Source organism: Nothobranchius furzeri, chromosome 12, assembly GCF_043380555.1.
Source record: "Nothobranchius furzeri strain GRZ-AD chromosome 12, NfurGRZ-RIMD1, whole genome shotgun sequence".
In the NCBI taxonomy this organism is placed as follows: domain Eukaryota; kingdom Metazoa; phylum Chordata; class Actinopteri; order Cyprinodontiformes; family Nothobranchiidae; genus Nothobranchius; species Nothobranchius furzeri.
In genome coordinates this window covers 62,711,948-62,726,988 of record NC_091752.1, presented here as the reverse complement: position 1 = coordinate 62,726,988, position 15,041 = coordinate 62,711,948, and the positions used below count along the sequence as shown (strand labels likewise).

The 15,041-nt window shown below is 48.8% G+C and overlaps 1 protein-coding gene across 1 annotated transcript in view; it reads left to right on the top strand.

Annotated features, from left to right (window-relative positions):
- LOC107376414 (synapse differentiation-inducing gene protein 1) overlaps positions 1–14,198 on the top strand; it is a 29,363-nt gene extending 15,165 nt beyond the window's left edge. The window contains exon 4 of the mRNA XM_015945496.3: positions 13,327–14,198. Coding sequence (XP_015800982.3) covers positions 13,327–13,485 — 159 coding nt within the window. The 3' untranslated portion in view covers positions 13,486–14,198. The remainder of the gene's footprint in view (positions 1–13,326) is intronic.
- Positions 14,199–15,041: the final 843 nt, after the last annotated feature.

Sequence of the window (15,041 nt, the reverse complement as noted above, 5' to 3'; positions counted from 1 at the left end):
ACGTGGCAAAAATAGAACCGGATACTATCTTTAGCGGCGTCGCGTGCCGCTTCTGGGATGCGCCTGGAAATCGCCATGTTGCTGCTGGTTTGAAACACTCAATTGACTATAATGGATTCTATTTGAAGCGGTGACGTTCCTCTTGCCTGGCCTGCCAGACTCCTCCTCTGTTTAATTCTGCACAGAGAAAGGGTCCGGGAACTCGCCTATTCAAATAACTCCGCCCCCTGAGAATTCTAACCGAGCCAATCAGCGCTGAGCAGCGTATGTCACACACCATAACGCCGAGTTTATCATAAACATGGCGACTGAAGCAGAGTTCCCTGCGGCTCTTTCCTCTGTTCTAAATGACTTGGACACTTCTTTAAAACCACAACAAGTAGAAGCACTAAAAGCCTTTCATCTAAAGAAAAAAAATGCTTGCGCCGTCGCCAGACGCCATTTTGTACTACAGCTAAAAAACTACAGCGTTGCGGACGTCACACACAGCAACGCTCAGTTTCTCATAAACAACAAAGACAGCAGCGGAGTTCGCTGCGGCTCTTTCCTCTGTTCTAAATGACTCAAATGTCTTTAAAACCACAACAAGTAGAAGTGCTAAAAGCCTTTCTTCTAAAGATGTTTGCGCTGTTGCCAGACGCCATGTTTTTACTACAGCTAATAAACTACATTGACACGTGGTACAGTCGGCATTTCCGTCTTTTTTCTGATTGGTTATTTTTGAGCTGCCTAGTCCCGCCCCTCATGTGCCTCTCTGCCTGTGAGCTACCAGACTCTTTCTCTGTGCAGAATTAACCAGAGGACGAGTCTGGTAGGCCAGGCTATTGCTCTGCTGCTGTTTCGTGCCGCTGAAGCTTTCAGTGTGAAACCGGGCTTAGACTGCTGGAGGCCATACTGACCACCTTCCACACTCTACTACTTTCTTCTACAGTCTGACACTAGTCAGTGACTCGATGCAACCTGCTGGGTTCCTTATATGGGAAACTTTTTACTGACTGGCTTAATGAGCAGGGGCCTCATTTATCAAGCTTGCTTACGCACAAAACGGGGTCGGAAAACTGCATAAGCAACTTTCCACGCAAACTTCGGGATTTATGAAACAAAACTTAGCAGAAAAATGTGCGCAACTTTAAGTTGATTTAGCAGCTAGCTTACGCACATGTTGGGCATGGAGAGCACCTGCAGTGCTGCTGCTGAGAAGGATAAAATTATGAAATCCTGCAGCATTATCACTTGCACTGCTTCGTTTTCACACGGAACAAGACCCCCCACACGCACACACATGCGCGCACACTCACACACACATGCGCGCACATACACACACACACACACAGACTGAAGCGCAGATTACGGAATGCAGAATATCAGCAGGGGGACTGATTGAGACATAATGCCATCCGTCTGTGGCAGTGTGTGTCCTGTCACTGTGACCCGATTGATCATGCGCCCTGGCTACTTGTACAGGGGAGATCTCTGTTTGGCTGACTGGTTAGTGTTCGTGACTTTCACCTGGGAGTCTGGGGATTGAATCTCGATCGGACCATTTTTTTTATATCCGCCACAGATCTCGCTGAAGATTTCACAACATTGACGGCTTCAGCAACGCTGTGCCACTCCGTGGATTTTCTCTTATTTGATTTGCAAAAGTACTTCATTTCATTTCTCCACCTCACCCACAGGTACCTCAATTCCTGCTTCTGTGAAATAGCGCTTCCTTGATCTGTCTTGATCTACGTTCGCCATGTCATTGGCGGAGCGCTGCAACAAGCCGGCTTATCTATATGTATGAGGTCCACAAGGTACTTTGCATTGACTATTTATGGAAGTAAGTGGGCGTGGCGAGGGCGGGATATGACTAAAAAGCAGCTGAGAACCTTTCTAGATAGTTTCTGATTCATGAAGCGGAGATTGCGTGCAGCTGTGAGTACTCCATGTTTGATAGATCACAAACCTACTTGGCATGAATACAAATTTTTTTTTGCTGAGCTTAAGTACGGTTTTAGTAAGGATTCTATGCAATGTTTGATAAATGAGACCCCTGGTCTGGATCCTATAACTCCTCTTTTCTTCAGCCACTGTGGAAATGTGGTTCTGGTCCATCCCAGAGGCTGCCTCTGCACCGGGTCAACACCAGGCTTCTGTGCTGCTCAGTAATGTCAGGCAAGGCAAGGCAGCTTTATTTATAGAGCACATTTAAAACACAGAGGCGATTCAATGTGCTTTAAAATTATCAGGACATGATATGAAAACACATAAAAACACAAATTAAAACACACACAAATAGAATTACAGTTTAGAGCTAAAGGAGAAGACCAAGTTACATCACAGATTACAGTGGAGGATGGATCAGGGTTCTGGTTGTGGTACTGACAGGTAGGTGTGTGTGTGTGTATGTGCGCATGCAGCCTCTTCTTGATGAGTCCGGCCCACGCACCCTGATGCTGTTATGTAATTGATCTGCAGTCAGCTGCAGGACGTGTGAGGAATAGGAATACTAACAGAGATCTCTGGTTGTTTTTACGTTCCTTCAGACAGGTGTGTACACATTTGACAGCATCTCTGAGCACCATGCTGTTGCTCTAGTATTGATGTGTGTTTTGGATGTGGTTTCCATGACAACTCCACACCTACAGCTATAAAAGAAGGAGGCTGGTTGCCATTGACAACAGTTCCCACACAGTGAGAATCGGCGTTCTGCAGCATGGGGGGGGGGTTAATGAAAGCCACCTGTTGACAAAAACGTGTCAGATGAAAGACCTGGCTGGTGAAGCAGAGCCATTCAGTACCTCCTCAAACCTCCATGGTCTGTCTTCGTGAAGTGAGCGAAGTCCAGCTGACGGCCTCCTTTGGGCTAGGCTTCACCACCTCCCCTCATCATTGCATGACATGTGATTGATCCGAGAGCCTAATTACATCTAACTGAAAGCACAGCAGTAATTAGAAGGAGCATCCTGCTAATGAGGTGGTTAATCAGGTTTCCATGGTTAACGCAGAGACAGACGCACCTGAGTGTCAGGTGTTTCCATCTGCATCAGTTCAGGGCAACCACCTCCATCATCTTCTAAAGAACCCTTAAAAATATCTGTTATCCAAAATGTCATGGTGTCAGAAAGAGGAAACCAAGAGGTGACTTCAGCCCAAACATGAACATTTAGCTTATTTTACTTTAGGCTTCTATTCAAAGGCTGGGGATTTAAAAGATAAAGTCTTCCCTGATCCCCTCCGTTGCAGCATTCAAAGATCAGGACATTCACACACGCCTCCCGTCTTTGTCTACAGGCCCAATTTGGTCCAATTGATTACCGATGTATAGTGAGTCATCCTAACAGATTTTAGGTGTTTTCCACTCATAAGCAGTACATCTGAGCATTTTCCTTCAAAATAAAATGAAGGCACATTTTAGTCGTGATGACCTGCCTAATCCACAACAGGCAGCATGGCTTCATCGTTCAACGGCCACAAAGTGCAAGTCGGTAAAAAAGCTGAACACCAACGAAATGTTTAGGTGTACAAAAGAGCGGTGTGTGTGTGTGTGTGTGTGTGTGTGCTTTGCTCATGCTTTTAAAGATCAAGGCAAAAGCCAATTAAAAAAAGCATAAATAGAGATTAGGTTTGCTGCAGTTGAATATAAAATCAAATTCAACACTTTTTTCTGAAATCTTTGTTATCTGTTATCTTGTCATGGCTGTCGTATCCTCATCTCAGACATTACTCTTTGCATCTCATTTTTGAAAAATACTCCAAATGATTGTTTTTTTCCTCATTAGGGGCTCTTTTGACAGAAAGAGCTTAAAATCATAAAAATATATACAGTAGAAACATCATTTAGCATGTTCGTCTGCTGTTAACTTGGTAGTGGTTCATAAAAATTCATGTATTAAAATGGAAAAAAATACTTTTATTGTACTTTTATGACAGGTACGGTTTTCTACCTCTGAATAACACATTTATTCATTCTAAGGTGCTTGTCTTGGGTTACGTTCTGAGGCTGTGGCCCAAAGTCATTCTCTTTTGCACCACCTGGTGGCAGTTAGCGGTACTAAGTAGTATTTAGTTGGGAAGTGAAAGTAAAGGACCTCTTCCTGTGCTTAGCTCTTTTCCTCCTTTCCTTCTCGTTTGCCTTGGAGTAGTGTTGCTTTTAAGTTCATATTTGTTTCTGAGTTTTTTGTACATGTGAACATAAATGTTATATAAAATTCATACATTGAGTAAAAAGGAGAATTACATTATGATTAATTAATTTGCTAGTTTGCACTGGTAAAAGTACTGAAGTAAAAAATGTTAAGCTAAGTTAAATACAGCTCCTTGTTGTGGCTTGTGCACATAATCATTGTGAACTTTGTGTGCTGTAGATGCTACTACAGTTGTGTGCATGTGTGTTTGGTTCAGTTTACATGAAGAATGGAAATATGAGAAACTGCTGTTAGCGGTCTGTCAGGGATATGTAGATGCTACACATATCAAAGAAAGAATAGTGCCTCAAGGGGTCAATGCATGCTCACTTTATTAAGTTAGCTGCTAATTAACATTTTCATGCCAGTGAGCCCCCCTCCCACCTGTGTTTAGGGTAAACCAGACTCCTCCCCTTGGCACGTCTCCTTTTACAGATGCTAATGCATCCTGCAGGTGTGAGTCTCTTCTCTGTGCCATCAAACTGTTTTCCCATGTGGGTGTAGCATCCAGCAATGGTCAGTTTAGGTACAGCCTGACCTTTTACCATCTATTCAGAAAGGAGACACAACATTGCACGTGTTCCCGTTAAGTGAGTCTGCCTTCATACCAGCTGGGATTCACAGACTCTGCAAGTCTGAAAGATAAACGATAACTTTCTTTCCCAAGGCCTCATCTGTCTGCCTCCACAGAAGAAACAACTCCAGCTCGAATCAGTTGCTAAATTCAAGAATGATTTACTAAAGCAAATGAACTTCTTCTATGACTTATAATCTAGGTAATCATTAAATAAACATTTGTTTATTACTACTTATAATAATTATAGTATAATGAAATGCTTCATTAATCTGTGCACACTGGATGGATGTTATGCTATGTTTGTCTACTAGAACCTGCCATGTGTTCAACATGTTTTGACGACGAGGTCCCACACCTGCATCCACACAATAACAAGTACGGTTTAGTAAACTACAACACATAACTTGCCCTTTTTACCAGTCAGGACATCCAATATCAAAGAAGGTGTGTTTCTGAGTTGCCTTGGTAAAACCTCTCCAAACTTGTCAGCATCTGAATGGCTGTGTGTCACACCCTGTCCTGTCTTCTCCTAGGTTGTAGTCTGTGTCTCCGTTAATTTCTCCCACCTGCCTCTTGTTTCCCAGTCACCATAGCTCCCGCTCCTCGTGTATTTAAACCCCTTGTGTTCTGTGTTCCTTGTGGTGTCATTGTTTCATTGTCCAGCGTGCGTCCTATTAAACCTGTCAAGTGAATCCTACCTGTCTGCCTGCTTCCTCCCCGGTCTGGATCCTCGCCTTAGCTCTGCTTCACTCCGCAGCACGTCGTGACAGAATGACACCACCACCCAGTATTGGATCCAGCGGGGAGATTCTTCCGTGGGATAACCTGCTCCAGTGGCTCACCCCGACCCACCAGCCGGCTTCTCCCTCTCCAGCCCCAGCTCTGCCTCGCCGCCACCGGCGTCCTCGACCATCAGCCTCGGCATTCCTCACCGCCCTTCCGGAACCGGACGGGAGTTGGGTTGGGGAGACGCCCCTGGATCGCTCCAGCTATGAGGGCACGAGGCTGGCGATCTGCTCCCCCAGAGTCGGTCCACGGCGTGGGGAAAGACGCCGGAAGCCACCACAGCCTCGCGCTTCAGGACAGAGCTGCGAGCCCGCCGCTGGCCGTGCCCGGCGCGGCAGTTCGGACACGCCCACGGCCAGACCACCAGTCCCGTCTCCTGCCGAACCGGCGCCTCCGTCACCTGCAGAGGAAGGAGCAGCAATCGCAGCCCGGCTGATAGAGTAACGGGCGGAGCTCGGCCGGTTCCGCGAGCTCATCAGCCGCCAGGAGTCTCACCTGGATGCTCTATCCTCCTCGTCTTAGGGCCAGAGGATCGAGCGCGGGGTTCACCCAGCGGAGCTCGCCGGTCAGCGGGCTGAGCTGGCCCAGCTCCGTTGGACGCTCAGCCTCAGGAAGCTAGAGCTGGACGAGCTGACCTCCCGCCTCTCCTCATCGCTCCAAGCTCTCCTAGCAGCGGCTCTGCCACCGGCCCAGAAGCTGACGGATCGGGTCCAGAAGCAGACGGTACCGGCCCATAAGCCGACGAAGCGGGCCCAGAGGCAGAGGGTACCGATCCGGAAGCAGACGGTACCGGATCTGGAAGTCGAGGGACCAGAAGCCGACTCCTCCGGGCCAGAAGCAGACGGTTCCGGTCCAGAGGTCGACGGTCCGAAAATCGAAGGACCAGAAGTCGACGCCCCCGGACCCGAAGCAGACGCCCCCGGACCAGAAGTCGATGGAGGTCGACGCCCGTTCCTGTTCTGAAGTCGACGCCCGTTCCTGTTCTGAAGTCGACGCCCATTCCTGTTCTGAAGTCGACGTGTCCGAAGTCGTCTCCTCTGAAGTCGACGTGTCCGAAGTCGTCTCCTCTGAAGTCGACGTGTCCGAAGTCGTCTCCTCTGAAGTCGACGTGTCCGAAGTCGTCTCCTATGAAGTCGACGTGTCCAAAGTCGTCTCCTCCGAAGTCGACGTGTCTGATGTCGTCGCCTCTGAAGTCAGCTCGTCTGATGACGTCGCCTCTGAAGTCAGCTCGTCTGATGACGTCGCCTCTGAAGTCGGCTCGTCCGATGACGTCGCCTCTGAAGTTGGCTCGTCCGATGACGTCGCCTCTGAAGTTGGCTCGTCCGATGACGTCGCCACCCCCTCTGAAGTCGGCTCGTCTGATGACGTCGCCTCTGAAGTCGGCTCGTCTGATGACGTCGCCTCCTCCTCTGAAGTCGGCTCGTCTGATGACCTCGCCTCCTCCTCTGAAGTCGGCTCGTCTGATGACCTCTCCGCCCCCTCTGAAGTCGGCTGGTCTGATGACGTCGCCGCCCCCTCCGAAGTCGGCTGGTCTGATGATGTCGCCGCCCCCTCCGAAGTCGGCTGGTCTGATGATGTCGCCGCCCCCTCCGAAGTCGGCTCGTCTGATGACGTCGCCTCCTCCTCCGAAGTCGGCTCGTCTGATGACGTCGCCTCCTCCTCCGAAGTCGGCTCGTCTGATGACGTCGCCTCCTCCTCCGAAGTCGGCTCGTCTGATGACGTTGGCTCGTCTGACGACGTCGCCTCCCAAGTCTGCTCGTCTGACGACGTCGCCTCCCAAGTCGGCTCGTCTGACGACGTCGCCTCCCAAGTCGGCTCGTCTGACGTCGGCTCGTCTGATGACGTCGCCTCCCAGGTCGGCTCGTCTGATGACGTCGTTTCCCAAGTCGGCTCCTCTGAAGTCGGCTCGTCTGATGACGTCGCCTCGTCTGAAGTCGCCTCGTCTGAGGATGCTCTCTGCACTCCAGAGGTCGACGCTCCTTCCAGTCCACCGTCTCCACCGTCTCCGGTTCCGATGGTGGTTCTGGAGGTCACTCCGGCCCAGCCTGCAGAGACTTTGTCACCGGCCCAGCCTGCAGGGCTCCTGTATCGTAGACGCAGGCCCCCAAGGGCCCGTCGCCTCCTCCTCTGCCGCAGGCGCCGGCCTCCAAGGGCCTGTCGCCTCCTCCTCTGCCACAGGCGCCGGCCTCCAAGGGCCCGTCGCCTCCTCATCTGCCGCAGGTGTCGGCCTCCAAGGGCCCGTCGCCTCCTCATCTGCCGCAGGCGCCGGCCTTCAAGGGCCCGTCGCCTCCTCATCTGCCGCAGGCGCCGGCCTCCAAGGGCCCGTCGCCTCCTCTTCTGCCGCAGGCGCCGGCCTCCAAGGGCCCGTCGCCTCCTCTTCTGCCGCAGGCGCCGGCCTCCAAGGGCCCGTCGCCTCCTCTTCTGCCGCAGGCGTCGGCCTCCAAGGGCCCGTCGCCTCCTCTTCTGCCGCAGGCGTCGGCCTCCAAGGGCCCTTCGCCTCCTCTGCCGGCCTCCAAGGGCCCTTCACCTCATCTGCCGCAGGCGCCGGCCCCCGGACTCTGCTGGTCCCTGCCGCCTCTCCATCGTCCTCTGGGCCCTCCCTCCGGGTCCCCCTCCCCCCGCCCTGCTCCTGGTTCCTGTGGGCGTCTGGGATCCGCCCTTTGAGGGGGGGTACTGTCACACCCTGTCCTGTCTTCTCCTAGGTTGTAGTCTGTGTCTCCGTTAATTGCTCCCACCTGCCTCTTGTTTCCCAATGACCATAGCTCCCGCTCCTCGTGTATTTAAACCCCTGCTGTTCTGTGTTCCTTGTGGTGTCATTGTTTCATTGTCCAGTGTGCGTCCTATTAAACCTGTCAAGTGAATCCTACCTGTCTGCTTCCTCCCCGGTCTGGATCCTCGCCTTAGCTCCGCAGCACGTCGTGACACTGTGCAAATCATAACATCAAATCCTTAAAACTAGATCATCTTGAGTGATTTGTCAGTTCTAGAGAATCGCTCAGACTGGCCATCTGTAGCAAAACGTCTTTAACCATCAAAGATTTTGACACGTCGTCAAAACCTTTTTGCACCTGCAAAGCTGATGAGCAAACAGTTCCTGCATAAACAAAGCTGATATTGTTAGACTCCTTAAGAGTCCGCCAGACGCATGGTTCCATCCAGCTGGTGTGACCCGAGACATCTCTGGACTGAAGAGTCGGTACCTGGGTATTCTACAGCCCTCCGGTGCCAGAGGTCAGCCGACCCTTGTGACTTTCAGATCCACCAAGAGGGTCTCTCCAAAACGGGTAAAGTAGACATGACAGATTGCGTCTGAATGTTCTTCTGATGATAACAACTTTGTAGTTTCGAGCAAACCAAATTCTTTTCAGCAGAACTCAGCTTACTTTGATAAGGAAGCTCTGACTGACATCGCATTCACACATAGGTTTCTTCCTCACATTTAGTTACATCCACTCACAGTAAATGCTTAATTAATTAGTCATGTTTTAAATTGTTTGTAAAATAAATTCTTACTTTTATAAACCTGACTCCTTCTTGATGTAACACGAAGTGTGGTTGATCACTGAAAAAGCAAAAAACCTAGATCTTCTGAATTAAATCCTAGAATCTTCTGATTACTTACAACAAAGAACCTAGCAGGTTAAAATTTTATATTTATATAGAATATTACATCTTCCTGTTTATAACAAATAAATCATCAAATTTGCCTCCGCTACATGGGAATGAATAGAAACCAGTAGAACATGAGACTGAGCCACTTCTAGATGAAATACAGGACTTGCAGATGCTGTTGGAGCAGCTCAGTGGAATAGATGACTATTATCAGACTCAGCTGTTGGGTTTTTCACCCCCAACACACTAGATGGATGCAGAACTGCTCTTGTGAAGGATGAGGAAGAGAAAGTGTTCACGACTCTACTGACATGAACACAGTACTGCTCATGTCAGTCTTTGTGTCTTTGGCTAAGACACTTCTCCCTCCTTGCCTGCTGGTGGTGGTCGGAGGAACCAGTGGTGTCTGTATACGTCTGCTGCTCTTCTGTCAGCGTACCCCAGGGCAGCTGTGCTACAGTGTAGCTCATCACCACAGCACGTGAACAAGGTGTAAAGTGCCTTGAAGTTCCTGACTTAGGAAACAAGAATGCAGGTCATTTAGGGAAAAGGCTGAGAAGATGAGACATGACGTGACATCGCAAGCATGGAGCATCAGTGGAATTCATGTCAGAAAAATGCTGGTCCACAAAATCTTTTGGATCTTTAAAGCCACTCTCCATCATATCTTACAAGCTTTGGGTGTTTTTCTATTATGATGAGACAGCTCTAGTAGGTGGGCTTGTAGTAGAGGGGCAGCCTCTGGATTTCCAAAGGTAGTGTGAGGTTATCTGTATGCGACACAACGCAGTGCAGCAATGAAGAACGTGGCTGAACATCCTGACCTTTTGACATGAGGACCCTGGTCAAAGGCATAGGGCCCCACATGGATACTAGGGGCCCCCTGAGTTCCTGCAGTCTACATCCTGATCTGAGAATCAAAAGAACTTGCCTTTATTCTTTAACCCTCCCACTGTCCTAACGGGTGTGACCCCGCAAGGAAAGTTGACCATTGAGCAGGACTGATGGTTTATCCCTTGGGTCCATGTGGCAGGGGTGAGGAGTGAGCATGAATCCTTACATCAATGGGCAGCCAATTAAGCGCACCCAGCACTAGAGTTATGTGGTCATACTTGCGCCTGCCCTCCAAAAATCTGGCAGCAACATTCTGCACGATTTGCAACCTGGCTATTGAGCCCTTGCTCACACCAAATAAAACAGAGTTGCAGTAGTCCAATCGCAATGGCAGAATGTAAACAGAAAACAATAGAGGTCTCAATATCAAGCCCTGTGGTACCCCCAAGGGTAGATCAGAGTACTCTGAGGAATAACTTCCCATCCTAACAGACATTTTTCTATTTGTCAGGTATGATCTAAACAACTCCAGGGCTAACCCTGAAATCCCGGCATAATGGTGACGGTGAAGCAGCACTTCATGATCTATTGTATCAAAGGCAGCCGTGAGGTCCGGCAGAAGTAACAACACTTTCTGTTCTCCACTGTGAAGCTTCCCAGACTGGTGATTATTGGTGACTTTAACATCCACGTTGATGATCCCTCAGACCACTTCGCTATTAATTTCTCTAGCCTAATGGACTCCAGCTTTACCCAACATGTTTCTGGCCCCACACACCAGGGGGCACATTCTAGACCTTGTTTTTACCCTGAGTCTAAATGCTGACAGTGTTTGTCCTGAGGACATTTATATTTCAGATCACCATTGCATTTTCTTTAACTTGTCAGTTTCTGCGCCCCCACCTCCTGCTCGCCGTATGGTTAGTTCTCGTTTTCTTAATGATAGCACAGCTAGAAATTTTTCTGCTGCTTTTGATCCACCCTGTTCTTCTGATAACGACCCAGATTCCTTAACTTCTCAGTTTAACGAGCACTGCCTCTCCATTCTGGACAACATCTGTCCTGTCAGAACCAGATCAGTTCCTGCAGTGAACCCTACTCCCTGGTTTAACGACAGCATTCTTAGCCTGAAGCACCAATGCAGGACAAATGAGCGCTTGTGGAAGGTAACCCATCTCCACATCCATCTGCTGAATCGAAAGGATCTTCTGAAATCATTTAACTCTGCAGTCAGAGATGCAAGGGTTGCCTATTTCTCCAACCTGGTGTCCCAGAGCAAAGGGAACCCCAAGGTGCTGCTTAACACCATCAGCACCATCACCAGAGGCCAGGCTGGAGGCCATAAAAATGAATTAGATCATTCAACCTCCAGAATGGACAGTAGTGAGGCAGTTATGGTGGGAGAAATGTGCCTAGAGTGGCGAGGAGCCTGCCTTCTCACTGAAGGCAATATGGCAGAGATACAACAGACAGGGTCGGCAACCAAGACCTGCACATTCAGTCCAGATGATTTAAAAATGTCCAATGTGTGAGAGTGATCATGAGTAGGAACATTGACCAGTTGCAGGAGGCCAAATGAAACCAAAACATCAGAGAAGTCTCTCCCCAGAGGTGAATAGTAAAATCACCTAGGATTATACCTTGGTCATACCTGGGGAGAAATTCAGCTAAAAGATCAGAAAAACCCCTAATAAAAGCAGAGTTATATATTGGTGGTCTGTAACATAGAATACAAAGAATAGGTGGGGAGAGACTGAGTTCAATAACAGAGACCTCGAAGCTGGTGGGGGGTGATGAGCCCGGGAGGCGCTGGAGGGGGAGAGCGGATGAATACATAGTCATTAGCCCCCCACCCCGACCTGACGGTCTGGGCTCATTCACAACAGAAAAGTTTGACGGACAAAGTTCAGCAAGTGCCGCTGACTCACCCGGTGGGACCCACGTTGTTGTCATGCAGAACAAACTTATCCATCATCGATGAAAAAGCTTTTATAACCTCGGTTTCATTCCCCAGCGAGCGAACGTTTAGTAGAGCAATACTGAAAGATGACAAGGAAGTTGAAGGCAAACAAGGAGGAGGATGCTTTGGTAGGTACGGTTCCTCCAATTCACCCCGCCATTACGACGCCTTCGTGTAGTACCCCAGCTGACAGGATCAGAGTCCTGCCTGTGAGCAACCTGAAGGCTGTGGTCCGAGGAATCATCAAGGAACCACACCCGAAACTGAGAAAAGAAGTCATCTCTGGGCTGGCACATGCGGGACGCTAGAAGCTGGACATGAGTGCCACCACGCCAGCCACGTCACTGACGCTTCCACCGCTAGGCAGCTAGTGGAGGAGAGGAGGAAGGCCAATCTCCATTAAACAGGTGCCCAAATGATTGTTTGAATGAGGCATAATGAAACTGGAGAGACTTGAGCCTCTGCCGGAGATCCAAAAGAATAGGTCGATCATAGTTGCAAACACCGACAACCCTGTGGCCACATCTCCGGTCGGCCATCCTCGACAACATGGCCCACTCGGACTCTAAACCTCGCACACAAAATTCTGGCTCCTTCCCCACCAGAGAGGTGACATTCCACGTACCTAAAACGAGCCTCTGTAGCCTAGGATCAGACGGCCAAGGTCCCCGCCTTTGGCTACCACACATTTCACCTGACCCCTTTGTTCCATCCCACAAGTGGTGAGCCCATGGTAAGGCGGACCCACGTTACCTCTTCAGGCTGTGCCCGGCCGGGCTCCAAGGGTGGATGCTTTGCCACCCGGCGCTCGCCGACGTGTCGCACCTCCAGGCATGACTCCAGAGGGGAGCCCTGGTGACCTGCGTCAGGGCCAGGGAACACTTTCCCTTTGTAGTAATCATCATAGGAGTTTTTGGGCTGCACTTTGTCTGACCCCTTATCTAGGACCTGTTTGCCATGGGTGACCCTACCAGAGGCAAGAATCCTCAGACAACTTAGCTCCTAGGATCATTGGGACACTCAAACCCCTCCATCACGAAGGTGGCAGCCCAGGGAGAGGACTATTAATACTAACACTATTAATTTATTTCCTTTGTTTTTTTTTTACAAATTCATTTGGGGTGAGTAGAGTAGCACCACTTCACAGAAAACCCCTGTTTTGTTTGTATGTACTGATTGATAATTTGTGTTGTGTTTATAAATAATCTAATGTATGGTGGTTCAATTGTAGTTTGGCAAGATAGGGGCCGTGGAACGGCATCTTGCATTGGGCCCCCACAAAGCTAAAAACAGCTCTGACCCTGGTGTTGCTCTTGAAACTTGCTGTCGCTTTCTGTTGGGGTTGGGGTTAATGGCATTTCTTTTTTTTCTTCTGTCCCTTACAGACCAACAAAGCAGTGTCTAAAGGAGACTTCCACCTGGCAAGCTCCAGCTCAAGACGGGCTCTCTTCCTAGCTGTGTTGTCAATCACCATTGGTACGGGTATCTATGTGGGCGTAGCCGTAGCCCTGATTGCATACTTGTCCAAGAACCACCAGTGGTAACCATGACAACAATGTGGGAGATTACCCATCAACTTCTTGCTGAGATGAAGCATTGAATCCACCTGAGCAGGTGTACATCAGACCTGCATGTTCTGCGCCAGTCAGATTGCAGGAACGCTGTGGAGGTTTCATGTACCTGAAACAAAGAAGAATCTCTAGAGTGATCATGTTTACATCATCTCATGTTGGTCATTAAATATCTTGCAGGTTCAGTGGGAGTTAAACCTACTTGGTCATCTGAATTCTGAATGCTGTTGGATCACGCTAAATCCTAGAGCAGTTTGGTCCAAAAACGCCTTCATTAAACTTTCTGAGGTTCTAGTCTGAAACAGGGTTGACCCTGAACCCTGAGCAGTGTTGTCTTCACTGTTCATCAGAGAAACTCTGAATCAGTGGTACATCTGATGCTCACAATAGGTCAGAAACAAGACGTTCTTCTGATGTTTGTAAAAAGGAGTAGAAGTCCACACACACACACACACACACACACACACACACACACACACACACACACACACACACACACACACACACACACACACACACACACACACACACACACACACACACACACACACACCATTTCTGGATTTAGACCTCTTGATCCAAAGTTTGTTTTGTTTATTGTAACAAGCCAAACATGCACAAAACCAGAAAACTGCTTTCAGTGTCTTTGTGGAAAATAAATTTCCGTTGTTTGTGGCTGTCAAAAATAGTGAGTTTTTCCAGGGTTAGTTTGATGTTTTTATACAAAAACGAGTCAGCAGGATGTGTTTTGTCAACACATCCTCACACCCTAAGCGTCGAAAAATGAGGCGGTGTGACCAAGCATCAAAATAAGACGCGCAAGGTGCCCCATAGTGTCGGGAGAAGACGAGCAGGGACACGCTCTGTGCCACAACGTCCATTTCCGACGCCCGCGGTGAGACGGACATTTAACCTACATTTCACCTCTAACCTCTAGCGATTTAACCTTCCCCTCACCCCCATCCTAACCTTAACCCAGCATGTCTGCGTAAATTTTCAATTAAACGTGTTTGAGAGGAACGACGGAACGCAAAACAAAGCTTTGCATGCGCAAGCTTGTTAAGGTTAGGGGAAGGTTAAATAGCAAGAGGGTAAAGGTCACAAATAGGTCAAATGTCCATCTCACAGCGGGCGTTGGATACCGACACTCTGTCCCTGCGCGTCCTCTCCCGACGCACTGGGGCACCCTGAGCGTCATATTTTGTCGCTTGGTCACACCGCGTCATTTTTTTGACACTTAGGGTGTGAGAACATGTTGGTTTAGTGTTTCAGTTTTTTATTTTTTTTAAAGTGAGAATGCTCTTTACGCTTTGATGGGTGGAGTGAGCCACAGAAGGAAAGGGTGGCATCATCCATGTTCACTCCAATGGGCAATTGTTTTTACAGCAACAGTGGGTAAACAGTTTCCAGAAGTTAGCGTCTCATGCTAACTTTTACATATTCTTACTGCAGAATGGGCAACTCCTGATTCTCTTTTGAAAAATATGATGTTTATGTAATTAAAAAATTACAATTACTTAAGTTTGTTA